This window comes from Mauremys reevesii, linkage group 2 (assembly GCF_016161935.1).
Source record: "Mauremys reevesii isolate NIE-2019 linkage group 2, ASM1616193v1, whole genome shotgun sequence".
Taxonomy (NCBI): Eukaryota; Metazoa; Chordata; order Testudines; family Geoemydidae; genus Mauremys; species Mauremys reevesii.
In genome coordinates, this window is record NC_052624.1 from 145,541,729 (window position 1) to 145,567,535 (window position 25,807).

General features: G+C 64.1%; 2 protein-coding genes across 5 annotated transcripts; one reads left to right on the top strand and one right to left on the bottom strand.

The window, feature by feature from the left end:
• Window positions 1-367: 367 nt before the first annotated feature.
• Window positions 368-14,424, bottom strand: LOC120396633 (N-acetylglucosamine-6-sulfatase-like). The gene is made up of 13 exons (XM_039521658.1): window positions 14,176-14,424; window positions 8,533-8,592; window positions 7,692-7,895; window positions 6,460-6,525; window positions 5,790-5,888; window positions 4,703-4,867; window positions 4,237-4,319; window positions 3,581-3,699; window positions 3,230-3,333; window positions 2,799-2,900; window positions 2,148-2,258; window positions 1,551-1,658; window positions 368-930 (listed from the first exon to the last, which is right to left on the bottom strand). Exons 1-13 carry the CDS (start codon window positions 14,323-14,325, stop codon window positions 787-789), a joined length of 1,515 nt encoding a protein of 504 aa, XP_039377592.1. The 5' UTR covers window positions 14,326-14,424; the 3' UTR covers window positions 368-786.
• Window positions 14,425-14,684: 260 nt separating this feature from the next.
• On the top strand, window positions 14,685-22,011 carry POLM (DNA polymerase mu). 4 transcript variants are annotated; one of them, XM_039525171.1, is made up of 11 exons: window positions 14,685-15,133; window positions 15,856-16,036; window positions 16,266-16,355; window positions 16,586-16,756; window positions 17,221-17,292; window positions 18,475-18,595; window positions 19,047-19,179; window positions 19,472-19,574; window positions 19,826-20,059; window positions 20,491-20,570; window positions 21,644-22,011. In XM_039525171.1, exons 1-11 carry the CDS (start codon window positions 14,952-14,954, stop codon window positions 21,849-21,851), a joined length of 1,575 nt encoding a protein of 524 aa, XP_039381105.1. In that variant the 5' UTR covers window positions 14,685-14,951; the 3' UTR covers window positions 21,852-22,011. The 4 variants fall into 4 exon arrangements, with proteins under 4 accessions (XP_039381105.1, XP_039381107.1, XP_039381108.1 ...); XM_039525173.1 differs by having other exon boundaries at window positions 19,826-19,923; window positions 20,491-20,574; window positions 21,644-21,778; XM_039525174.1 differs by having other exon boundaries at window positions 19,826-19,923; window positions 21,644-21,776.
• Window positions 22,012-25,807: the final 3,796 nt, after the last annotated feature.

A 25,807-nucleotide genomic window follows, 5' to 3' on the forward strand; every position in this document is an offset into this window, starting at 1 on the left:
GGGTTTGCTACAGGAGTGGATGGGTGAGATTCTGTGACCTGCTTTGTGCAGGTCAGACTAGATGACCATAATGGTCCCTTCTGACCTTAAAGTCTATGAGATACCTCCTGAGGTCCCTTCCAACCCTGATATTCTATGAGACAGGAAGGAGCAGAATCTGCCCGTCCCTTTCCTCCTGCCCCCTCCCGACCCCCAGGATGTGGGCTGGGGCAATGAGGTGGTGGAGGGGTCCAGGGGACCTTGGGAGGCTGGTTTCTGCTCCCTGACAAGGTCCACAGGGGATCTGATGTCTTGCCAGCAGCCCAGGTGGGGTGGCAGGGCTGAGCCCCCAGGAAGGAACCCGCAAACAATCAGCCGAGCCCCTTCTACTAACCAGAGTTTATTTCACCTTCATGTCACAGGGCAGGGGGAAGATCAGAGACCCCAGCAGCTTCCAGAGCCGGGGGAGGGGCAGAGAGGGGGCACCAGAGGCAGGGGAGGGGCGGGATGCTGGGTGGAGCAGGCACAGCTACAAATGGGTGAGGACAGAAATATCCCTGATGGCAGAGCCTGAGTCTGGGGGCAAATACTCCTGCCCTAGGGGAGGCAGCAAATGGGGGGTGGCAGCTGAGGCCCCCTGTCCAGGTTCAGGCTGGGGGAGCCCCTTTATCCAGCCGCTGGGCTCCAGGCAGCCTGTGAAGGGGCCGAGGTCAGGGGGGCAGGGCCCATCCAGCCCCAGGTGTTTGACGTGCGCTGAGTTGTTGGCACCCGCAGGTGGGTTCCTGGCACAGCTGGGGGCGGGCGCCCCTAGGTCCGGCAGCTGGGCCCCTCACAGGCCTGCAGCTTGATCAGCCGCTGGTTCAAAGCCTCCAGCAGGGTGGGGTCCACGCTCCGGGCCACGTTGTGGAGCTGGTGGGGGTCGGCGGTCAGGTTGTACAGCTCCACGAAGGCCTGCAGGAGCCGCACCAGTCAGTGGGGAGCAGGGCGGGGCCTGGGGAGCCCCCACCCCACCAGCCCCGCTTACAGCACCTGGCAAACCAGGGGGCTCAACGAGCCAACAGCCTCCCTGGGGGCAGGAACCAGGACAGCCTTGGAGCCCCGGATTCCCCGGCAGCCCCAGTACAGGCCCAGCACTGCCCGGCTCCCCCCCTCACCTCAACAGGGAGCAGAACCAGCCCTGCCCAGCTCCTCGTCCCAGGGGACAGGCCCAACCCTGCCCGGCTCCCCATCCAGAGGATTCGGGGGCCTGGGGTCTTCGGCGGCGGGGGGCCCCCACTGCTGAATTGCCACTGAAGACCCGGCACTTCAGCAGCGGGTCCCGGGGCAGAAGAACCCCCAGCCGCCGAATTGCTGCCGAAGACCTGGAGAGGAAGATGCTCCGGGGCCCCCAGAGTGAGTGAAGGACCCCGCTCCAGGGGCCCTGAAAAACCACACTTTAAAAAAATTGCCCCACTTGCCCCCTCTCTGGGCGGCCCTGTTCCCGCCCCGGGGGACAGGCCCAGGCCCCATGCGGCCTAGGGGGCTGTGGCCGGGGGCACAGGGCTGGCTGCAGCGTCGGGTGCCCGGCTCACCTGGCGGTCGGCGAACTCGCAGTACTGCAGGCTGTGGGGGTGCAGGGCTCGGACGCAGGCGTAGGTGTTGTTGAAGGCGTCTTCGCACACGCAGTCGGGAAAGCATTGCTGGGGGCCGGGGGTCAGTCAGTGCGTTACAGCCTATCCTGCCCCCGCTGACCCCTTCACCACAGACCCACCCACCGCCGATATCCCATCCCCCGGCCTTCTGACCACCACTCCACGGTGGGGGGCCCAGCCCCTCCGGGCTGAGCTGTGACAGGCTGTCCTTATGGGGTGCAAGCCCTGCCCCCAGTGCCCTGCAGCCAGCCCAGTCCATGTATTAGGGGCTGGGAGCCAGCTCTGGGCACAAGGGACTGGAGAGCCCTGGGGAAGGAGGGGGGAGGGAAGGTGCCAGAGGAAGCATCCTGGGCGCTGGGGTTCTGTGCAGGGCCTGGCAGGGTGCCTACAGGTGGGGCGGGGTGGGGGGGGTTGTAAATGACATTGTGTGGAAATCAGCTGCTTTGCATGGCACCACAGGCGGGGGGAGGGGAGGCCTGGCCCTGACTGCTCCCCCGCGGGCCCTGGCAGTGACGGGCTCAGCCTGCACGGACTCACCGATACCCCTGGGCCCAGGGCTGGGCAGGCTGGGTCCGCGGTCGGGTACCCCTCTCCTGTGTACTGCACCAGGAAATCCGCCCGCCACGTGCTGGGTTGTGCCGGCGTCACCTGGGGCCAAGCACACAGTGGTTAGACCAGCCCCCCTGCAAGGAGCCCCCCCCAGCCAGCGGCTGCCCCGCTCCCCACAGCGCCCCTGCTGGGAGGCTGGGAGCTCCCAAGCCAGCGGCTGCCCCGCTCCCCACAGCGCCCCCTGCTGGGGTTGCCAGGAGCTCCCCCCCAAGCCAGCAGCTGCCCCGCTCCCGACAGCGCCCCCTGCTGGGGTTGCCGGGAGCTCCCCCCCAAGCCAGCAGCTGCCCCGCTCCCCACAGCACCCCCTGCTGGAGTTGCTGGGAGCTCCCCCCCAAAGCCAGCGGCTGCCCCGCTCCTCACAGCACCCCCTGTTGGGAGAGGCTGGGAGCTCCCCCCCAGCTAGTGCTCCAGCCCCACTCCCCACAGCGCCCCCTGCTGGGGTTGCCGGGAGCTCCCCCAAAGCCAGCGGCTGCCCTGTTCCCCACAGCGCCCCCTGCTGGGAGAGGCTGGGGTCGCCGGGAGCTCCCCCCACAGGTTCGCCCCAGCCCCGCACCCGCCCGGCACCCTGAGCAGCATCACCAGCAGCGGCAGGAAGGACTGCCCATCCATGGCGGTCTGCGAGACGTTGAGGCCGGCGATGTCCAGGAACGTGGGACCCAGGTCAATATTGAGGATCGGCTCCTGGGCAGGAGAGAGGGGCACAAATCACCATGAGTCCTGGGGCTGGTGAGGGAGGGCGGGCCCTGGCCTGGTCCCTGCTCTGGCTCCAGCACGTCCGCCTGCCCAGCTCCCACCCAGCCCAGCTCCGGCTGGCCTTGATGAGCAGGGACTAACCCTGAGCATGGCCGACAGGACCCAGGCGTCCTGGTTCCTGAGGAGGGCAGGGCCGTGGGGACAGGGAGGGGACTCTGCAACTCCCTGGGCACATAAAGGACCCCCGAGAGGCACAGGAACCCGGATTTCCCATGAGCCTCGGTGGCAGCATTGCCCCCTGGGAGGGGGGCACCTACCAGTCGGGTCTGGTTCGCTTTGATGCCCGGCCCCCGCACCAGCAGCGGCACCCGGATGTCGAACTCGTACAGCTGGCGTTTATCGATGGGCAGCGAGAACTGGCCTGTGGGGAGGGCAGTGGTCAGCACCAGCCCCCACCCAGGCAGCCCCCTCCTGCACTGCCTGCAGGGACCCCCTGGGGGGACCCCACCCACCAGGACCAAGGGCTCAGCTGCCCTGGCACTGGTGTGACGCTGGGCTCCGGGGATGGAACCAGCGACCCCTAAAACCGGAACCCCCCCTGCTGAGCCCACAGGCCCAGCTCCAGGGAGCCCAGGTGCTGCCCTGCAGAAGGGTGGCCGGGGGCTCACCTGCATGGTAGCCATTGTCCGAGGTGTAGAAGACATAGGTGCTGGCCAGCAGGTCCAGGGCCTTTAGCCGGCCCACCACTCTCTCCACCAGGTCGTCCACCGAGAGCAGAGTCTGCCACCTGCGGGCACACGGGGGTTATTGGCCCCAGCCCCCAGCCAGGGACCTGTTCCCACATGGGCTGCTGCACCCCAGGCCGGGACCCCTCTCCCTCCAGCCGCCAGCCAGCACTGCCCCCCCGGGGCAAAACCACCACCATGGGTCCCTCAGCCCTTAGAGCCACCAATCTCTGACCAGACCAGATCCGTGTCCCCCCGCCAGATATCCCAGCCCTGCCCATCTCAGCCCCCTAGGCCCCCCCCCCCGGCTGGTACCCCCCCAACCTGTCCCAGATCAGACTAATGCAGTCTCTTCCATACATCCTCAACCCCCCCTCCCCCCTGCCGCCAGCCAGGCAGGGTCACCCATCCCTCCCCATCCCTGGGCAGAAACCTGGGCCATCTCCTGACCCCCACCCAGGCCCTCTATAACCCTCCCAGTCCCCTCCCCCAATGAGTCTCCCCACCCTGCCCCCTCCCAGCCAGCTCAGCTGCCTCTGGCTCTGACCTGTGCTGCACTGGGCTCCCTTTGACCCCCCTGTGGGGTGCAGCCCCCTCACCTCTCCCTGTAGGCCTTGTCCAGGAACTCGATGGACGTGTTGGCCATGGGACTCCTGGCCTGTCTCACCAGCCAGTGCTTGTCCTGCAATCGGAAGGGGGGGTCATGGGGGGAGTATCTCCGACTCCCCAGCCCAGGGCGCAGCCTGGGAATGAGGCTAAGTCCCCGCAGGGCCAGCTCAGCCCTCCCTCCCCCCATGACCTCATCTGCCCCGAGGGGGCATCACAGCACAGAGGACTGCATGGCTGCAGTGCTGGGGACAGGGCTGGAGAAGAGAGCGTGGGCTCCTGGTGCCCAGCCCCATGATCACACCACTAGCCCACGGCCCCCCATGACAGCAGCTATTTGCCTGATGGGGCATCAGCCACGCCAGGGGAGAGACCCCACCCCCACCCCGGCCCAGCATGGGACCGGCAGGGCTGCGGGGTGCTGGCACGGTGCATGGCGGGCACCTCGTCCTCACTCACCTTGCCGTGGACGTTGAAACTGCCATTGCGGGGCGCCTTGGTGGTGCTGTAGGCCGTGGCGTAGCCTGGCGCCGCGGTCCATGGGGAGTGGGCGGCAGGCGGGGCCAACACCATCAGGAAGGGTGGGTGGGACCACTTCTGCAGGAACTCCAGGCTCCGGTTGGTCTGCAGGCAGGAGGGCAGAGACCTCTCTTGGGGGGAGGGAGGACAACACCCTGGGGGCCAGACAGATGGACCCACCCAGGGAGGGGATGGAGGTGGAGAGCTGTGGACTAGTGGGGGCGGGGCGGAGCTGTGGGGGGAGGCTTGTGTCACCCCACAGCACCTGCTCCAGCCAGGGATCAATGGGGTTCTGAGGAGGCCTCCCCCGCCCCTACTGGGCAGCCATGAGAGGCGGGTGGGGTGGGGCAGGGCTGGGAGAGACAATGGGGTGGGGAAGGGGGCTCAGGGCTGCAAGGGGCAGAGGTGGGGAAGGGGGTGGGAGGAGTGCGGGGGACGGGGCGTTCCTAGGAAATGTCAAGTTTCGTCAAAAAGCTGAAATGGGGAATATTGCCCACGGGCGATGCCACTGCGGTACCTCCTGGGAGCTACAGTTGAGGCACCTATCCTCCCCATGGGCTGGGCTCCCCGATCGGACTACATCTCCCATGATGCACCACAGCCTCCTGGACCCTCGCCCGTTTACCCCCATGTGGCCCTGTGCCCGTGCCCCACGCTGGCAGTCTCCCCCGAGGTGTTCACAGCCCCCAGCTCTCCAGATCCCCCTGCTAAGTTTGGCTCCTTACAGCCCTTCTCTGGGATTCACGGTACCGGGATGGGGGTGGGGCGACCAGACCGGGACACTGACTGCAGACAGCCCTAGCTGGCCTCCTGCACGCCGGGATCTCCTGTGCCGTTTTCATGCCCCCTCACCTCGGCGACTCGGTCATCCCCTGGTCGGCCCCACGCCCAGCTGAGGAGCCCCAGTTTGAAGCAGAAATCCTGGGTGGGAATGACAGGCCCCCGACCAGGCCCAGCTCCGAGCCCCTGCCGAGGTCAGTGTGAGAGCTTGGCTGGGCTGCCAAGCGGGTGCCGGGCAGAGACTCACAATGAGATCCGTGAGGTAGTCGTCCTGGTAGCTCTGCCCGTGCTGCTCCTCTCGCCCGTTCGCCGACAGGGTGTAGTTATAATAGCGGGAATTCCCTACCTGCAGGGCAGTCCAAGGGGTCAGCCGCACCCAGCCTACCCGCAGACCCCACTCCTTCGCCCACTCGCGCACGCACCCTGGGGTGGGGAGACTGGCTGTTACACAGAGGGGCTCACCCCGCCCCATGCAACCACAGTGCGGCCACTTCTGGGGTGACGCATGGCAGCTGGTCTGACAGTGAGCACAGGGATGCTGCAGCAGGGCAGGAAGGAGAATCCTGATGGGGGAGGGAGACACCAGAGAGGCACTTGCTCCTCCTCTCCTCACCCTCCGCCCCCCAGCCCCCTGGGTTCCGCCCACATCTTGTCACGCAGGCTGGGAGCTCTTCGGGGCAGAGAACAGATCTGGGCTAAGCCTCCGCAGCCCGTCACCTTGGCTCCTGGCCGGGGCTCAGTCCTGGGTCCCCCCAACCCCGAGGTTACAGACTGGGTTGACTGGGGGCCACCATCCACCTCCCCAGACTCGGAGCAGGAGCCCTGCCCAGGGTCCCCAGCAATTCCCAGGCCTCCCTAGGTCAGAGCAATCCGCTAGCCGCAGCCCGAAGGCTGCCGGGGACAGAGCTGACACTCACCAGGCCATTCCAGTAGGTCCAGCCCAGGGGCACATGCTGGACGCCCCCAGCCGCGGGGTGTCCGTACTGCAAAGGGGGAGAGGCCCTGGTTACACACGCTCACTGCTCAGAGGACAAAGGAAACCAAGCAAGCTCCTGTCTCTGCGGCCCCCGCCCCCGCCCAGCAATGGAGGAGCCCCAGCAGCCAAGCACAGCCCGGGGCCATTGGCCTGCTGGTTCAATGCACAGGGAGTCCACCCAGACACCTCTATGGCCCCATCCACACAGCGTCCCTCAGCCTCCCAAAGGTGGATCCATTTACCCTCATGGCTCAGCTCCTGAGGCAGGGCTGGGTCACTAGCCTCATGTTTCACGGGGGAAACTGAGGCAGAGATGCCTGTGCTATGTGCAATCTCGCACATGCGGTCAGCGGCAGAGCTGGGAGTAGAACCCAGGCGTCCTGACGCCCCCTGCTCTAAACATTAGCCTGGCATGGAACCCAGGAGTCCTGGCTCCCAGCCCCCAGGCTCCTCGCCACTAAAGAGCCCTTAGGAGGCAACCCTGGTCCAGCGCCCAGCCCTGGGCTCATCCCTCTTGCTGCACAGCTCTCTCAATTCGGCCTCCACCCAGCCCCCCAGTCCCGTGAGACAGTCAGCTCAGAAGCCCCTGGCTGGCTCTCGCGGGGGCTGGCTGGGGCCGTATACTGCGCCTGGACGATGGGAGGTGCCGGGGAGCTTCTGGCTGCTCCCTCTGCCCCAAATAGCAATATCCTGTTGGTACCAGGCCAGATCCTGAACACACTGAAATCAGTGGCAAAAATCCCATTGGCTCAGCGGCTGCAAGTCCCAGGGTGTTCAAACCGGAAAGTGGCCCCTGCCTTCCCCTGGAGCTGGGCCCTGGGATCCCCTGCCAGCCGCCCGGGCTGCAGTGGGGAGGTGTTCCCAGGGCATGGCCAGCCACAGCCCCTGCCGAGCCAGCCCCACCCGTAACAGAGGCGGCAGGCGGCAAACTCCCCACACCCCAAGGACTCTCCATCTCAAGCAGGCTCAGTCTAGGGTCTTCCAGCCCCCCTGCTCTAACCATTAGACTCCACTCCCCTCCCAGAGCTGGGGATAGAACCCAGGCATCCTGGCTCCCAGCCTCCCTGCTCTGACCACTAGCCCCACTCCCTGCCCAGGTAGAGCACTCTGGCCCTGGCCTGCCCTATGTCACTCAGCGAGGTCTCTCGGCCCCAGCAGGGGGTGCCCCGTTACCTGGTTGAGGTATTTGCCAGCGTAGAAGGTCTGGTAGCCCTGCCTCTGCAGGTAGCTGGGGAAGGCCAGTGGCTCCTGGCTCTTCTGCCAGGCCGGGCTGCTGCAGTTGCCCTCCAGGGAGTTGTTCCTCACCAGGTGGTTGTGGGGGTAGCGCCCGCTCAGGAGGCTGCTGCGGCTGGGGCAGCACAGGGGCGTGACTGTGAACTGGGCAAGAGACGAACGTTCAGCCCTGGCCCCCAGCGGCATCCCCAACCCCGGGGTCTTCAGGCGCATCTCCCGGCCCAGGAGGGGCAGCCTGTCCCCCGCTCTCCTTCCTGGCATCAGTGCCAGGCAGTGTAGGGCAAAGGCTGCTGTCCCAGACATGTGGCTGAGGGCTGGCAGGGCCCCCCCGGGTGCAGGCAGTGCAGAGGGCTCTGGTCATGCAGCCAGGACACTCCTGGGCCTCTGAAAACGGGGGTGGGGGGTTCCCTCTGGGACATACCAGGCCTTTGGGTCATAAGACCTCGAGTGGGTGCTTGGCTGGGGGCACCCCCAGCCATGCGGCCACAGGGGAAACCCCTCTCAGAGCCCCCCAGTGGCTCTGACCTCCAGTGCCAGGGAGCCCGTCTGCCCCCCTAGCGCTGTCTGGGCTCCCGCTTCCTGTGGTCTCCGCTCCTGGGGCAGCTCTCTGGCTCTGTCCCCATCCCCGGCCAGTCCCCCTGCCCCGAATGGACAGGAGAGCAGAGGAAGAGCCATGCGTGGCCCGGCCGTGGCACATGCAGTGTGGCCCACAAGGGGGCCAGTTTGCCCAGTCTCCGGTGTGCATGTCCCAGGCCAGTCCCCACAGCGCCATGGCACTCACCGCATTGGGGAAGGAGACACCCGCCTGGCCGATCAGGACTTGCGTCTTCTTCATCGGAGTCTGTAAGGAGACACAGAACCCAACGTGGCAGGGACAGAACAAAGCCTGCCCCTTCAGGGAGATAGGGAACATATGGACCAGTCCGTACGGAGGCGAGAGAGGCATATAAAATAGTGGAAAGACTAGAGAAGGGGAATCAGATGCTCCCATCCCCCTCTTCCATAATAGCAGCACAGTTCATGAATCTATGAAATAGCCATAGATAGCCACTAACTGCCAGGGCTCATAGAATCACAGAACTGGAAGGGACCTCAAGAGGTATCTAGTCTGCTCCCTGGCACTTATGGCAGGACTGAGTATTATCTAGACTAGACCATCCCTGACAGGTGTTTGTCCAGCCTGCTCTTAAAAATCACTAATGATGGAGATTCCACAACCTCCCTGGGCAGTTTATTCCAGGGCTTAACCACCCTGACAGTTTGGAAATTTTTCCTAATGTCCAACGTAAACCTCCCTTGCTGCAGTTTAAGCCCATTGCTTCTTGTCCTGTCCTCAGAGGTTAAGAACAATTTTTCTCCCTCCTCCTTGTAACAACCTTTTAGGTACTTGAAAACTGTTATCATGTCCCCTCTCGGTCTTCTTTTCTCCAGACTTAACAAACCCAATTTTGTCAATCTTCCCTCATAAGTCACGTTTTCTAGACTTTTAATAATTTGTGTTGCTCTTCTCTGGACTTTCTCTAATTTGTCCACATCTTTCCTGGAATGTGGCACCCAGAACTGGACACAATGCTCCAGCTGAGGCCTAGTCAGCGTGGAGTAGAGCAGAATTGCTTCTCGTGTCTTGCTTACAACATTCCTGCTAATCCAGCCTAGAATGATATTCGCTTTTTTTGCAGCAGCATTACACTGTTGACTCATATTTAGCTTGTGATCTGCTATGACCTCTAGATCCCTTTCTGCAGGACTCCTTCCTAGGCAGTCATTGCCCATTTTGTGTGTGTGCGCAACTGGTTGTTCCTTCCTAAGCGGAGCACTTCGCATTTGTCCTTATTGAATTTCATCCTAGTTACTTCAGACCATTTCTCCAGTTTGTCCAGATCATTTTGAATTTTTATCCTGTCCCCCAAAGCCCTGGCAACCCCGCCCAGCTTGGTCAGGAAGGAATTTACTCTACAAGTGGCTCCTTGAAGCTAGGCCAGATGGACCCTGGTCTGATTCACTGGAGTGATTCCTCTGGAGCTACCCTTTGCTCTGGAAAGTGTCACTTTGACTGTCAGTTGCTTAGGAACCTGGCATCACCCTCCCCCCACCGCATGGTGCTGTATAAAGAACAACTCACAATAGAACATGGCAATTAGGGTTAGCAATAAATGTGGAATCGTTAAAGGAGAAAGACCTTAAACCTGAGAGCTCTGAGACACCCCTGGGTATTTTGGAATGCTCAGGCTTTCCCTAGGCATCTCTGTCTGTTACACTCTGCCCCAGAGCTGGCTGCATTTCAGAGACGCTTGGTGTATATCATTTGTGCTTTAGGAACCCTCATGATCTGTAGAGTTTAAGGCCAGACTTGGCTGGGCCCCTTGGTCACAGGCCAGACAACCTTGCCCTGAGCCCCAAAACCTCTGTCTGACTAAAGCACATGTGGCTGCCAGGTGAGTGCAACTGGGGCTGTTCTGCCCCAGTTGCAGGAGGATAACAACCTACTACTGCTATCAGCTAATTAGCAGCTAGCTCAAAGGGTAGATGCTTTACCACTGAGGGCCTGGGCTTTGACCTCCACTGAAATCCATGGCACAGGGGGGGCTGACATACCAGAGCAGAGAAAGACACATCTGGAAAAGGGAATCTCCCCATGACAAAGTGGGAATTTTTCATATTTTGCATGGATAGTGTATGTGCCTCAGTTTCCTCATGTGCTGCATGGTTACTAGGTGGTGGGAAAAGGTTGTTTGCAGAGATCCAGGCGTGACTGACCCCTGGCTGGCTGGGGCCTAGGCCCATGGAGAGCCCAAAAGGACAATGATCACTCCAATTCCCTGGACATATGGTACTTAGCAACTAAGGCATGGACCGACCCTCCCTCCCCGTTGCAGGAAGTCAGCTGGGTGGGAGCAGCTGGAGAGCAAAGGGCTGCGGAGGGGCCAGGTGGGGGTGTTAAGTACGGAGCCGCGGGAAGCAGGCGTCTCTCCTGGACTGGCACCAAGGAAGGGGCAGGCAGAGGGCTCTGGGCTGACCCTGCTGGACCAGGCTGTCACTTTCTGCTCCCTCTGCTAACCAAGGACTTTCTACCTTGTGTTCCAGACATCTAATAAACCCGACTGCTTCTGCTGCGCTGGCTGAGCGGGACCGCAGTCTAGGGAAGGAGGGGTGCAGTGCTCCCTTTGGGGGTACAAGTCTCCCTCAGGTTCCAACCCAGGGGATTTGACTCGCTGCAGGGAGCTTGTGCTGTGACCCAGGGGTGCTGACGGCTCCGGGGGTCAGTCCCAGGGTGCGGGGAAGTTGAGGAGCTGGCCCCAGTGAGGTTGTGACCCTGCGGGGGCTGACACATGGAGGGGGTCCTGCAGCGACTGTTCCAGAGTCGTGGAGAGCTCCCCTGTGGAGCCGGGACACCGCCAGAGAGCTCGGGGGGAAGATGAGGGCCGGGGCTGATCTCTTGACCCCTCTGCTCAGCCCAGCGTTTGCACAGTGGGAAGGGCAGGGGTTGCACAAGGCTGGCTCTGGAGGCGCGTGATGAGGGCAATACTAAACAGCAGCTCTGAGGGCAGGGCGGGCTCAGAGCCCAGACTGGGCTACATCCAGAGTCACTTCAGATTGACACTGGGATCCAAATCCGACTCCAAAAAAAAGATCCGACTTCGGCCCAGCCACTGTTCCCTGCCTGGTCCTTGGAGTGCAATTCCCTTCCCCCACTGGCTCTGCTCCATTGATTCCCGGGCTGTCACTTGTGATTCACCCCGAGGGCAGTGCACCAGAATCAGACCCTGGCCCCGGGGCTCGAAGCTGGCCTCATCACGCGCCAACCCAGAGGGGCTGAAGGTGAGAGAGGAGGGGGGTGACTGCTGCTCCCCCAAGGCTGCTCTCCCCTGCTCTAACCCCCAGCCCACACACCTGGCACCTCTGGATCGCACCCGGCGCCCACCCAGCAATCGGATCTCCACTAGCCGACCATGCTCTGGCACCGAGCCCCACGCGGCTGCTCAGTGTAGGATCGGGGCCTCGGAGCAAAGTGCGTAAGGTGCCAAGGTGAGAGAATCGCGTACACGCCCCTACATGACCCAGGCGTCACAGCCCCCTAGGACTAGAGATCAGGGGGCAGAGCCTCAGCTGGTGTCACCCAGCACAGCTGCACCCTGCGGCGCCCGGGGCAGGATCGGTCCCTCCCGCACGTCCCCTTGCGCTCTGGCCTCCAGAGATGTAGGCGGTGTTAAGGGGGTGGAGCAGCCAGGCTGGAGCGGCAGTGAGGGCAGGGCAACGCCCGAAGGGTTAATGTTTGATCGCCCGGCGTAGAGGTGACCTGACACACAGCGCCCCGGATCAGCCACACTCCCTGCAGCTCCCAGACGGGCTCTGGCTCAGCTGGACCCGGGGGAAGGCTCCCGTCCCAGAGGGCAGGACACCGGGTGCTTCCCCTCGGAGTTCAGCTAGCTCGGCCCTGGGAGCCCAGGAGCAGAACCAGAAGTGGAAGGAGGAAGCGGCGCGTGTTGTGCTGCCTGGGTCACGAGTGATGGGTGCCACCAACTGAGGGTGTTTACATCCCCCGAGCATATGGGAGTGGGGTCTAGTGCTTAGAGTAGGGGGTTGGGAGCCAGGATGCCTGGGTTCACAGCTCTTTCACTGACTTACTGTACAAGTCCACAGCCCAGTCCCTCTTTGTGCCTCAGTTTCCCTTCTGTAACATGGGGATAACGATACTGACCCACCTTTGAGAGCCCCAGGTGACAGTGTCCGGGTGAGGGGGCCAATGGCTAGGCACAAAGCCGGGGGGGAATTCCAGGTGTCTTTAACTCAGAGGGGCAATTTCCCGCCCTCCAACGCCGCAGAGCGCGAATTCCAGAAGCCTCTGTCGACGCTCCAGTGAACCTGGGAGTGGCTCTGCACTGCTAGCCCCGAACTGCTCACAGACATTTGCTCATGGATTAGCAACCATCAGCTGCCTGCCAAGGGGAAACTGAGGCACATGACGGGGAAGTGACTTGCCCAGGATTGCTCAGTGGCTGGGCTGGGATCAAACACCAGGTCTCTAGGGGGGCTATGAGGTTAACCATGAGACCCGCCATTCCCACCACGACGGTTGGACAGCCCCCTCACTCCATCATGCCGAAGCTCCCAAGCATGCCACTGACGGTCAGTCATCAACCCCACCCAGCTGCAGGATTTCCGTGCCTTCCTGGGGCAGACGGACCCCACCACACGCCCACACGGAGCACCACGCTTTGGAGAGTAATTCAGACCCTGCTTTTCTTCCAAACAGGGGCGACCCCCTGCCCCCTCCCCCCGGATCAGCAGAGCCGCCAGCTCCGAGTTTGAACCGTCAGCTGCTTCGGGGTTAACCACGCGTTAAATAAACCCTGCGCAGCTGCACAGAACGCGCCAAACACCCCAGCTCCTGTCACACACCAGCGACTTGAAACAACTGTCAGGCTGGGACCGGCGCCCTGACTGGGATTAGGACGGACACAGCCCCCCTCTGGGAGACAGCCCCACCCTGAAGAGCTCACAGTCTGAACAGGTGAGAGGGGAAACCGAGCCGGGGCGATGAAGTAACTTGCCCAAAACCACTGGCAGAGGCGGGATTAGAACCCAGCTCTCCTAGCTCCCTGGCTCCTGTCTAGGGGAAGTTTGGCACTATCTGGGTCAGTCCCACTGCGGCAGGGGAAGTAGGCATGGCTGGGCCAGGCAGTCCCACTGTGGCAGGGGTGGGCGGTGTAGCCAGCCGGTGGGCCAGGCAGTAGCATTGTGTTTACTGTGTCCCCAAGGGCCCGTGACACGCCTAAGCCATGGCGTGGCCATGCAGAGGGGCTGGGCCGGTGCTGGGCCCCGATCAGTGCCCCCTGGGCCTGTGACGTGGGTGGAACATGGCTCTATCTAGCAGCATGGATAGAACCGTGTCAGCTGCACCCCCAGTCTTAGCTCATAAGAGGGGTCCCACCAGCTCTCACAGGGGTCTGGAAGCCACTGATCCTTTGCAAAGGGGGGCAACTATGAGACCATGCCATGGCTGAGTGATCAGTGCAACAGGGGCCGTGAGACGGGGAGCACACGAGTGGCTCCGGCAGCATGGACGGGACCGTGGCATGTGTGACCATGTTACAGGGCCCATGACACGGGGAGCACACGGGTGGCTCTGGCAGCATGGATGGGACCGTGGCATGTGTGACCATGTTACAGGGCCCGTGACATGGGGAGTACACGGGTGACTCTGGCAGCATGGATGGGACCGCGGCATGTGTGACCGTGTTACAGGGCCCGTGACACGGGGAGCACATGGGTGGCTCTGGCAGCATGGACGGGACCGCGGCATGTGTGACCGTGTTACAGGGCCCATGACACGGGGAGCACATGGGTGGCTCTGGCAGCGAGGCCTGGGTAACGGTGCCCGCTCCCTATGGCTGGGGAGGGGCTGGCGGCCCCGGGCACTTACCATGCCACCGATCTCCGTGTCCTGGTCATCGGTCAGGATCAGCACGATGTTGTGAGGGCTCCGCCGGCCCCCTCCTGCTGCGCCCCCCAGCACCAGCTGCCAGGCTGCGCTCAGCACCAGCAGGGCAGCCCAGCTCGCCGGGTGCCCCATGGCTGGGCTGCGCCCCGCTGGCTGCACGGCCCCGAGCCCTCTGCCCCCTGCCCAGCCCTCAGCGCACTTTCAGGAAGCGCAACTTTGCCGGTCATATGAGAGTTGCAATTGCACAAATCACCACATGCCCCGGCCCCGCCCCCTGGCAAGCCCCGCCCCAGGCCCCGCCCCTGACGGGGGGAGGGGCGCAGGGGAAGCAGCGGCCCGGGCTCGCACCTGGCACCCTATATTTGCATACGGGGCGTGGCTTCGCCCGTCCCTGACCCACGTGGGGCGGGGGCTTTTCCGCTTCAAGCTCACGCGGCGCTTCTGAGCTGGGGAAGTTTGGCCGGGGGAGGGGCAGACAGGACCCCGTCCCCTCCCATTGCCCCAGCCCACTCCTCCCCATATAGCCCCCAGCCCCTGCTCCAGCCCCCCATAAACCCCCATGCAATCCCCTTCCCCCAGAGCTCCCCTTATAACCCCCCCAGCCCCATAACCCACCTGTTCCCCACAGCCCCGGCCTGCCTCTGCCCTACTCCCTGACCGTGCTGAGCTTCCGGGGGGCCCTGCTGTGACACTGTCACTGACACCCCCCCTCGTGTCCCCCCAGCTCCCTGCCTGGCCGGCCCGGGGTCCCGCTGGCCATGGCCCTGGTGCCCCTGAAGAGGAGGCGAAGGGCCCCATCCCCATCGAACGGGCCCCCGGGCGCTGGGCGCTTCCCCACCGTGGTGCTGTGCCTGGTGGAGAAGCGGATGGGGGCCAGCCGCCGGGCCTTCCTCACCCAGCTGGCCCGGGCCAAGGGCTTCCGCGTGGACGGGGCCTACAGGTGAGAGGGATCAGCCGCCCCGGGCCGAGGGGGAGATGGGGCAACGCCCATAGACCCCAGGGCTGTTGCCAGCCCCCCACAGCCTCACCTTGTTGACCCCTTGCAGCCCCCCAGCCCTCTGTAGCCCAGGGAGAGCAGCTGGGCAGGACAAGGCACCTGTGACTCCAAGGCCTGGTAAAGCCCATACGGGCCGGGTGGCCCCGGCTGTGCCCCTTGTCCCGCTCACTCATTGGTATCATCCATCATCCCCCTCCCCCAACCCAGGGTTGCTGGGGCCCAGAGCGGAGGGGCACCCTGATGGCACCAGGCTTGGCCGGCGCCACCCCTGGCCTGATCTGCCCCGGGCTGAATGGGGTGACACGGGAGGGGGATGTGGCTTGGTTGGGACACCAGGTCTGGTGTGGCACCTAATGGATCCAACTGAGTCTGGGCAAGGCGCTGATGGGTCCAGGTGGGTTGGATCCCCCTCATCTGGTACTGAGAGGTGTTTGGAAAAACCTACTGGGTCTCTTCCTTCCCCATGAGATCCCAAGGCTGGGACAGCAGGGGCTGCGGGTCGGGAGTGAGGGGCACCGGCAGAGCTGTGGGGAGCCCAGGGCTGGGGTAAGTGGAGCCATGCTCTGTCCTATTCTGAGCCCCCCAGACTCGCATCGCTCCCCCGTTCCCTCCTGGGGTCCCAGCCTGACACCCCCTTTCTCCCCCGCCCGGTGGCGGCTCCCCAGCGCCGCGGTGACCCATGTGGTGTCGGAGCAGAACTCGGGGGACGAGGTGGCCCGGTGGCTGGAGCAGCAGCGGGAGGAGTGCGGTGCCGGGGGGGACCCCGCCCTGCTGGACATCAGCTGGTTCACGGAGAGTATGGGGGCCGGGCGGCCCGTGGAGATCGAGTCCCGGCACCGCCTCAGGGTGAGCTGGGCCGGGGGGAGCCAGGGAATGGGGTGGGGGGATCCCATAGTGAGGGCACAGACAAGAGTAGCCCAGCAGGGGGCACTGTGGGGAGCAGTGCGGGGGCTGGGTATGAGGCGCTCCTGGCCCCTGAGCAGGAAGGGGAGATGGGAAATGCTGGGTGTTGGGCAGGGTGAGGGTCTCCTGGGTTCCTGGCACTGATCCCTCCCCCCCTGGCTCCCCTCCCCAGGTGACCACGCTGGCTCCGCTCGGGCAGCAGATGGCACCGTATGCCTGCCAGCGCCGGACCCCGCTTCTCCACAGCAACCAGCTGCTGACGGTACAGGCTGCCGGCCGGGGAGGGGCTGGGACCCCAGGACTCCTGGGCGGTTGAGGGGGCATGTTCTGGAGGTGGGAGCTGGGGCAGTACAGGCAGGGGAGGCGGGAGTTGAAGCTGGGGGAGGGGATTGGTCCTGGGGGCGCTCAGAGGCACTTGGGGTTCCCCTGACTGCCCAGGGGCTGAGCTCCAGTTCCTGGTGCCCAACGGGACGTGACTCTGCTCTGTCCCAGGAGGCACTGGAGACCCTGGCGGAGGAGGCGGGTTTCAGCGGCAGTGAGGGGCGCAGCCTGGCGTTCACCAGGGCAGCCTCGGTGCTGAAGGCCCTGCCCGGCCGGCTCAGCGCCCTGAAGGAGCTGGGGCCTCTCCCTGGCATTGGGGAGCACTCCCGGCGGGTCATCCAGGTAAACCCCCCCCCACAGACTAGTCCCTGAGGGCCCCCGGGAGCCAGGCCTGGGGGGTGGCCTGATCTGGGGATACTGAACCTGAGAGAGCCAGAGAGACCCTGCCATCCCTGCTCCTCCCAGCTCTGCCAGTGCCCCTCACCCCAACTCATAGCCCCTGCCATCCCAGCTGGCCCCCCAGCTCTGCCAGTGCCCCTCACCCCCGACCCACAGCCCCCTGCCATCCCAGCTGGCCCCCCAGCTCTGCCAGTGCCCCTCACCCCCGACCCACAGCCCCCTGCCATCTTAGACCCTCCCCCCAGCTTTGTCAGTGCCCCTCACCCCCAACCTGCAGCCCCCTGCTGTCTCAGGTCAGAGTTGACACCAGGGTGTCATGTCCTGCAGCGAGGGGCTGGGCTGAGGGCACCGCTCAGGCCCCATGGGAGGGGGCAGGTGCTGGGCTCAGGGCTGTCTCTCTCGGGCAGGATGTGCTGGAAGATGGCGTCTCAGTGGAGGTGGAGAGAGTGAAGCTGTCGGAGAGGTACCGGACTATGAAGGTACCAGAGCCGGGTGGGGCTCGTGGGATGTTGGGCCGGGCGCTGTTGTGGGGTGGCCTGGGGCCCCGGCACGGAGGCCTGGCTGCTGCCCCCTGCTGCTGGGAATGAGTGTCTGACGCCCCACGCTGCTCGCGCTTGGTGGGTGGGGCAGGGAAGGTGGGTTCTGTCCCAGGGGGCTGTGGTGCCAGCCTGCACCGCGGGGCTGGAGCTGGGGACTGGCTCGGACTCTGCAGCCCTCAGAGAGATATTGGAGTCCGACTCTCCCGGCTCCATCACGTTGCTTGCCCCCTGGGAGCCTCCCCCGGCATCTCTATCACTCTCTCTAGGCTCTGTCGCCCTCCCTAGCCCCGAGCCGCCTCATCCGCCTGTGTGGAGCTTCGTTCCACCCCGTTGGCACTGCTCTGCCGGCTCTGCCAACCCCGTCTGCCCGCACGGGCTCCCTCTGAGCTCTCACACCTCTGGCCCCGGGAACTCTGGCTGGTCCAGCGGGGGCTGGGCTAGGCGATCTCTGGAGGCCCCAGCCCGGGGCAGCTGGGGCTCTGGTTCCCCTTTGATCTTGAGCTCCGAGTGCAGGGGGTTGAGCTGGGGGCCGGCGTGGGGCACACACTGGGCTGGGCACACGCTGAGCCTGGCTTCAGATGTGGTGGTCACTGAGATGGGGATTCGGCGGCTGCTCCCCGCTGCCCTCTGGTGGCTGCTTTAACCACCTGCCGGCTCCAGTGGATTTATGGGCCTTGGCCATGGTGTTGAAAAGGCTTAGACGGGCTCCCTCCTGATGGGACTGGGGGTCAGCCATGACTAGACCTCATGGTGTGTCTTTTTCAGCCTCTCGGTGAGGGACTTTCCCGGTACAGGCTGGAGCTATAAGGTGTTTGATTGACAAGTTAATTATATGGTAGAGATGCCAGCTGAGCTGAAGTGGGATCCCCGTTAGCAGTACAGGGCCCAGGACACACACCTGAGCAATTACTAGATACGTGAAATGCTGCTGGGGAGCTGGCACTAGCACCCAGATCTCCCAGCTCCTCTGACTCGGTTTCCTGAGCTAACGGAGCGCTCCCACGGCTGCCACTGGTAGAAGCTGCTTTATCCTGGCTGCGAGTGCAGCCACTAGGGGGTGACATTGCACCGGTTCACACACAGCCAGCACCACCTGGAACCGTCTGGCTCCTGTCTCCTCAGCTGTTCACTAAGATCTTTGGGGTTGGGGTGAGGACGGCCAGCCGGTGGTACCAGGAGGGGCTCCGGACGCTCGGGGACCTGCAGGAGCGAAACACCAAACTGACCAGGCAGCAGCAGGCAGGTAAGGAACTGCAGGAGAAGCACCAGGACGGGCTGTGACGTATCAAACGGGGGCTCTGCCCAGAGGCTGCTGGACACGGACACGGACACATGCTGTGGGTCCCTCAGGCTTGTTCCCGGCCTGCACTGCCTGGCGTTGTCACATGGGCCCTCTGCGCCCTGGCCTGGACTCTGCAGATGTGGGAGGGACGAGTCCCCTGGGGCAGGGAGACATGAGCCGGGCTGGACCTGGGGTGTGGCTAGTTGAGTATTTTGGGCCCCCAGTAGCTTTCCGTGGTGGCCGTTAGCTCCTGACACGAGTCACTGACTCCGGCAGCCTCACAGCCAGAGCTGGAGCGGCCCATGCAGCGGGGCTCAGGGCAGACCGAAGGGAAGAGAAACTTGCAGCCGTCTCCCGGCCGGTGTCTCGTGCCCTGGGATCCTGAGCGACGGCCCCGGCGGTTCTCCTGCAGGGCTGCGGCACTATGAGGACCTCAACACCCCGGTGGAGCGTGGCGAGGCGGAGTCCATCGGCCAGATGGTGCAGCAGGCTGTGCAGCGATTTCTGCCCGGAGCCTCGGTGACGCTGGCTGGCGGGTTCAGACGGTAACGGGCTGGGGGCCTGCTGCCTCCCAAGTGGAAACAGCAAAGAAAGAACCAACGTCAGGTCTCACTGGGAGCATGTGCGTGTGTGCGGCCATGCTCTCGTCAGCGTGCACGGCCTGTGCGAGGGGGGGATCCCAGCCCCAAACCAGACAGGCCCCCGCCTCTTAAACCCCCTGGGCACGGGAGATCCCTGCTGGCCCTGGGACATATGGGGCCCCTGCTGGAGCTGACCTGGCTGCTGCTGGGCTGGGCTCTATGTGCTGCTGAGCGACCTTCCGTTTCTCCCCCGCAGGGGGAAGCCGCACGGCCACGATGTCGACCTGCTCCTCACGCACCCCGAGGCCGGCAGAGAGGCGGGGCTGCTGACCCGCGTCGTCAGCTGGCTGGACAGCCAGGTGGGGGAAGGGCAGGATGTGGGGGTTCAGATGGGGGGGAGCGATCCCAGCTCTGGGAGGGGAGTGGGGGCTGGTGGTTAGAGGAGGGGAGGCTGGGATCCAGGATGCCTGGGTTCTCTCCCGGGCCCTAGGAGGAGAGTGGGGGCTGGTGGTTTGGGGTCAGCACTAGGCGGGTGGTGTGGGCGGCCCTGGAAATACCACGTGTGCCCCACGCAGCTGAGCTGCTGTCTGTCTGTCTCTCTCCCCACCAGGGTTTGATACTCTATCAGCACAGCCAGGAGAACAGCTTCACGCTCCACGAGGGCCCCGAGGCACCCGGGGGCAGGGACGTACTGGACCGATTTGAGAGGTGCTTCTCCATATTCCGCCTGGAGGTGCAGGGGGGCCCGGGTGCTGCCCGAGGCTGGAAGGCCGTCAGGGTGGACCTGGTCGTGGCTCCAGTCAGTCAGTTCCCGTTCGCTCTTCTCGGCTGGACCGGCTCCCAGGTAGGTGACTGCCCAGGGCAGGGGGAGCTGAGAGACGTGGGCGAGGGCTGGACCTCCGGATCCAGGCGTGGCCGGTGCCAGAGATGAGCCAGCTCCTACAGGGGAAGCTTTGGGTTCTAGATCCTAGCTCCGCTCCGGGGTGGTTCTAGATTTGAGCCAGTCCCACCCTGCGGCAGGGTCCTGGGGAGGGGGTTAGATCCCTGCCCTGCCCATGCTGAGCTCTGAATCCGGATCCAAGCAGTCCTTTCCAATGGGCCAAACACCCCCTGAGTCCAGACGCCCCACGTGCAGGGGAGCCGAGATCTGAACCTGGGTCAGCACTTCCCAGCTGGGTCTGAACCAGACACTTGGGGCCCTGAACTCAGGCTCCGAGTCCCTCGGCCTGCCGGAGTGACCGGCGCTAACTCCGTGCTCTGCGCCCTTCTCCCCAGCACTTCGAGCGCGAGCTCCGGCGCTTTGCCGGCCATGAGAGGAGGATGGTCCTGAACAGCCACACCCTGTACGACACCAGGCAGGTAGGACTCTGCACGTGGATGGGGACGTGGGGCTGAATGGACGGGGGTCCGGGGAAGCCTTGTCTGGGGTTTGATCCTGCCCCCTGGTGGTGACGTGCCTGCAGAGACCTGGCCCCCACAGGAGCCCTCCCCAAGGCAGGCGGTTGCACCCTTTGCTCTGCAGGAGGGCTCCCCAGGCCCTTGCTACCCCTCCTGAGGGGCACCAAGGTGCTGGGCCCTACCTACGACCCCTGCATACCCTGGCACTGTCCTCTCCCAGACGTCCGCTCCCTGCTGTGCCTGGCATGAACCAACTCCCCAGGTGCGGGCAGCCCAGCGATTGACAGGTCTGGATGGAGGGTCCCCGATCTCGGGGGGGCAGCGGAACCCAAGGTCCCTCTCGCCCGGCCCAAGGCGGCAGCAGCCCCGGTACGCCCAGGGTAGCCCCAGCGCGGCTGAACTGACAGCGCAGGAAGCACTAGCCCCAGGAAAGCGCGGGGTGCGTGTGGTTTGTGGATCATCTGAAGGTTGGGGACCCCCCAGCATGTGGAGTGGGAGAGTTTTGTGTGGCTGGTGCTGTGTGGCTTACAGCGCGAGGGGGGTGACGGTGGCCATGGCCGGTGCTCGCCGGGACAGACACAGATTCTGGCCCCCCCAGCTGCTCCCTACCCCTGATGTTCCCATTCATTAACTCTATCCCCCTCCTCCGCAGAATGATGCCAGCTGTTCCCCTCCCCCTGCCAAACTACTCCTATAGCTTGCAGAGCTCTGCCTGCCTCCTGTAACCATCCTGATTGGCTGCCCTTCCCCAGAAGGTGGGGCAGTGGGGAAGGCAGCCAATCAGAGTGGCTTTCCCTGCACAGTGCTGAACTCCCCTGGCACAGCCCCAGCGGCAATGAGGCACGGGGAGCGGGCGGCACATGGTGGCTCCGGGGCGGGATGTCGGTGTGGTGGGCTGAGCAGTGCGGTGGCAGGGTCTGCATTAGCCCGGCTCCAGCTGCCGTGTAAGGACCCCCCCGCGTCTGCCCTGTGAGCTGTGATCACCCCGGGGAGCTGCTCTCAGCTCGGGCGCTGGTTTCTTTCCTTCCAGAACCTCTTTTTACCTGCTGCGTCCGAAGAAGAAATCTTCCAGCTCCTGGGCCTGGAGTACGTGCCCCCCGCGCAGAGAAACGCCTGAGTCCGGGGCTTGGGGTACTTGCCCCCTCAGAGACCCCTCACTGCACAGGAATCTCCTCTCCAGCCCTGGAATCCCGCCCTGCTGCCACCCGTGCTGGCTGGCTCGTGTGTTCCCCGAGTGACCCAAGGGCTGATCAATAAACCCCTGGCCCACGTTCCCTGCACTCCTGGCTGGCTGGTTGCTTGGTTCGGCGGAGGGGGGCACCAGCAGCTCTGCAGGTTGCGGTTCCTATCTGCCCCCCACCTACCCCCGCCAGCAGGGCTCTGTCTCCCTCTGCAGCAACAGCAGAAGGATGGGGTCCTGTGGGCATAAGGCCAGGCGGCTGGGTGAGAGGGGAGTCCAGGGGGCGGTCTGGGGGAACGGGGGGGTTGCTGTGTGCTGTGCCCCGGGGGTGCGTACAGCCGGGGCACAGCACACAGCTGGCTCCCATGGTGCAGGACAAGGGCCTGCAGTGGTGCTATGGGGGTGCCCAGTCCCCCTTGCTGAGGAGTTGGACAGGCGGACTGTGCCATGTTGCGTGCCAAGGCCCGGGAAGCTACGCTGGCATCTCGGTCTCTCCTGCCAGGGCCTAGCTGGCTGGGCTCTGTGCCAGGCATCCAGCAGGGCTATGAATATTTCATGGTGGTTCCCGCCATGACCCCACCACAAACGGCCCCCCCATCACACTCAAGCCTTTCCGCTGGGGGCCTGTCTGCCCCCCAGGGTCGCTGCTGGGGACAGCCAGGGTTCAGTGCCTCCTGCCAGCGCCGCTCTGCGGGGGAGGGGGGGTTGGCGGGTCCCTGGGGCCTTCACCCCACTGGAGGTGAGGGTGCAACCGCACGGTCACCACCCATGTCTTCAGGGTGTGAGAAGCTGGGTGGGAGTCAGGACAAGACGGTTACTCACCTCTGCTGCCACTGCCATGCACTTTGTAACACCCGTCGGTCGTGTGAAGTCAGAAGGTAACACGCGAACTGGTAGTAGTCTTTGTTGACTAGAAAGAACGAGGCGCTGTGAGGGGGTAAATTGCGACATGGAAGTAAAGTCCTTCATGTCGAGGGGGACAAACCAATCTCCCGGATCCAGAGAGGATCCTGGGTTCCAGCCCTTGGAAGGGGTATGGGCTGGGCGTGCGGAACGGGGCTTCTGTCCCAACTCTGGGGGGGAGTGGGGTCCAGGGGTGAGATTGCACATCCGTCCACTGCCCTGCACCCCCTTGGGGCCTCTGACAGGCCCATGAGTCACTGGGCCTCGACCCCCAGCTGTGCAGGGGAGTGAGCCAGGTGATCAGCGTGATCTACATGTGCCTTAGTTTCCCTGCCTGACACTGCTGAGGTGGGGGAGGGGCTCAGCCCCATGTAGCTGGGTAAGCAGCTGGCTGCCCCTCCACCCCCCTCTGCGCCAGAAATGGCAGATAACGAAGTGTGAAAAGCATCACTTGTGAGCTGGCCTGGAAGCTGCTCCCCTGCTTGACTGACGAGGTGGGGGGGGGTCCCAGCCAGCTCCTGGTACGTTTCCATTAGCGGGGTACAGGGCCCAGGCAGCAGCAGGAGCTCAGCAGAGAGGCAGTGAGCTGCAGGGGCCAGGCTGGGTGCAATCCGAGGGCAGCTGGCACATAGCGGGGCCTGGGGGTAACTGCAGGGTGGGGGTTGGGCTCGCTGGGGAAGGCTGTAATTCCTGCAGGGGGGTGATCAGCAATGGGCAGGGAGCTGCCTGTCTCACTCCTGTCTGGGCCGGGCCCACCCCGGCTGTGCCAGGCCGGCCTTCCCCACTCAGTCAGGGATCGGCAGAGCAGGGCCACATCTAGGAGTTTCCCAGGTTGGGGAGGGGGCTCAGGAGCCCAGTTCTGGTGGGGGCTGGCACCCCGTACACCCAGCCCCCCCTCCATGGGCAATCTCAGCCCCCTTCCTGCCCCAGATGCTGAATGAATGGAACCCCCCCGGGGGAGGGGGGTCCTGCTGTTTATGGGTGTGGGCCCCAAGTCCTTAGGAAAGGGCTGGCACCTGGGCTGGGCACTTGCAGCCGGACTCAGGCAGTGTTGTGCCTAACCCCTAGAAGTGCTGGCACCCAGGGGACCCCTGAGCTGGGTGCCCAGGCTGCCCCCTTTGCGTGGGGAGAGCTGGCACCTGGGCCAGAAAACCAGCTGCCTCCGCCAGCCAGGAGTGAAATGCGTGGGGGAGGGGGGGTAGGCCCTTCCCCTCAGAGGTTTTTAGTTCTTGCTGGTCTGGGCCTCCAGGCATCGGTCAGGCTGAGGGCGGTGCCCATCTCTCCCCAGAGTTCTCAGCCAGAGCGAGCGACGCGCCATGTTGCAGCCAGGGCATCTGCTGGGATGTCAGCTGGGTTTGCAGCCCCGATCTGGGGCAAGGACTTGATCCCACATGCCCCATGAGTGCCCAGTTCCCGGGCTGTGGGCTCTGTGGGGTGGCGATGCTCTGGAACTGCTCCCCACCAAGCCAGTCAGGACTTTGGGGAACCTCCTTTCCCTTGGAGCAGACTGTCTTCAGGGCAAGAAGCTCACACGGCTTCACCTCCTGGGTCTCTCCTTGAAGCATTCAGTATAAGCCCCTCCATGCACTTCCCACAGCGAGTCCACCCAGGCGGGGTCCTGGGGAAGCCACCGGGTCCTGCACCCCCACTTCACAGTCAGACGTGACTCTTAGCCAGCCAGTAAAACAGAGGTTTATTAGATGACAGGAACACGTCTAAAACAGAGCTTGTAGGTACAGAGAACAGGACCCCTCAGCCAAGTCCATTCTGGGGGGCAATGAGGCAGACACCCAGGTCTGCCCTCACTCCTAGTCCCCAGCCAGCTCCAAACTGAAACCTCCTCCAGCCTCTCCTTTCTGGCCTTTGTCTCTTTCCCGGGCCAGGAGGTCACCTGACCTATTTGTTCTCCCACATCTTTAGCATCCTCTTGTAGGGGGGAAGGGCTGGACCATTAGTTGCCAGGCAACAGAGGGTCGACCAGAAACTCAGGCACCCACACAGTATTCAGAGGAAACATTAAGAACAGTCCCACTTCCTCACAGGGTGCCCGGGCTCCCAGCAGCTCCTTGGCTGTGGAGCAGCCCCAGAACTCAGGCTCCTTTGCACATGCCGGCCAGCGGAGAGGTGGCACCTGGAGGGTCAGGTGCCAGCTGGGCAGGGGGTTGTCAGTGCCAATGGCGGATGCCCCTCGGCACCGTTGTGGGCCTGTCCCTGCCCCCCAGAGGGGCGATGCCACTAGCTGCAGCTTGGCAGGCCTGGGTCACATCCTGCTCCAAACAGGCCCCCGGCGTGGCCCTGGTCTGTTGCCAAGCCCAGCTCCTGTCCCCTCCCGGCATGGCCCCTGCAGGAGGGGCTGTGGGGACACTGGGGATCAGAGGTGCGGGTGGGGGGGCAGACAAACAAGCTTGCACCGCCTTGGCCCTGGGGTCAGTAACCCCTGGAGTGAGGCCCCTGGATGGCTCTGGGGGGATTCAGCCCAAGCTCTCTGCATGACTGAGCGACTGGGAAGCGCTGGTGGTTCTGGCCCTAGAGGGGGTCAAAGAGCCGGCCTGGACCTCCAACGTGCTCCCAGGAGCCAGGAAGCTGAGCCACGAGCAGGCCTGGAGCCTGACATCCCACCCGGGCCGCCTGCTCCCCTGGGGTCTCCTGCAGCTGGGCTGGGCTCCAACTGGCTGCTTCCCAGCTCATGCAAGCAAGAAGGCAGTGCTGGGATGGGGATATGGGACAGAGCTCAGCAGGTGTGGGGCTGTGCATGCTGTCCCCTGCCTGCCTGTGCCCCGGGGGGACTGACAGAGCCCCGCTGCCCCATTCAGCCCTGGATGGCGCCAGGGGGAGTGAAAACATGTCCAATGGCTGCTGGTTTCTGGGGGGCTTCAGGAGCTATGGATGATTCTCCACCCCCTTGTCAGAGCAGCTGCCAACGTGGAGGGGGCCGTGCTCTCGGAGTGTATCCATGCTGGGGGCTGGGGTTCCCTCGCGGCTGCTCCCAGGAAATGGACCCATGGGTGCAGGGCAGCGTGGACGCGTGAGGGGCTGAGAGTGGGCACTGCTGCAGGAGAGCTGGGCCGGAGGCCTGCTTGAGGAGAGCAGCAGGGAAAGGGGCAGAAGGTG

Bases quoted from the DNA above. Each gene is read 5' to 3' on its own strand.
- LOC120396633 (XM_039521658.1), bottom strand. From the start codon at position 14,325: ATGGGGCACCCGGCGAGCTGGGCTGCCCTGCTGGTGCTGAGCGCAGCC. The intron at 4,868-5,789 runs GTGAGTCTCTGC...TCCTGCCTGCAG, and splicing joins ACTACCTCACGGATCTCATT to ACCAACCGGAGCCTGGAGTT. The intron at 1,659-2,147 runs GTGAGTCCGTGC...CCCGGCCCCCAG, and splicing joins CCCTGGGCCCAGGGGTATCG to CAATGCTTTCCCGACTGCGT.
- POLM (XM_039525171.1), top strand. From the start codon at position 14,952: ATGGCCCTGGTGCCCCTGAAGAGGAGGCGAAGGGCCCCATCCCCATCG. The intron at 19,180-19,471 runs GTAACGGGCTGG...TCTCCCCCGCAG, and splicing joins CTGGCTGGCGGGTTCAGACG to GGGGAAGCCGCACGGCCACG. The intron at 20,060-20,490 runs GTAGGTGACTGC...CCTTCTCCCCAG, and splicing joins TCGGCTGGACCGGCTCCCAG to CACTTCGAGCGCGAGCTCCG.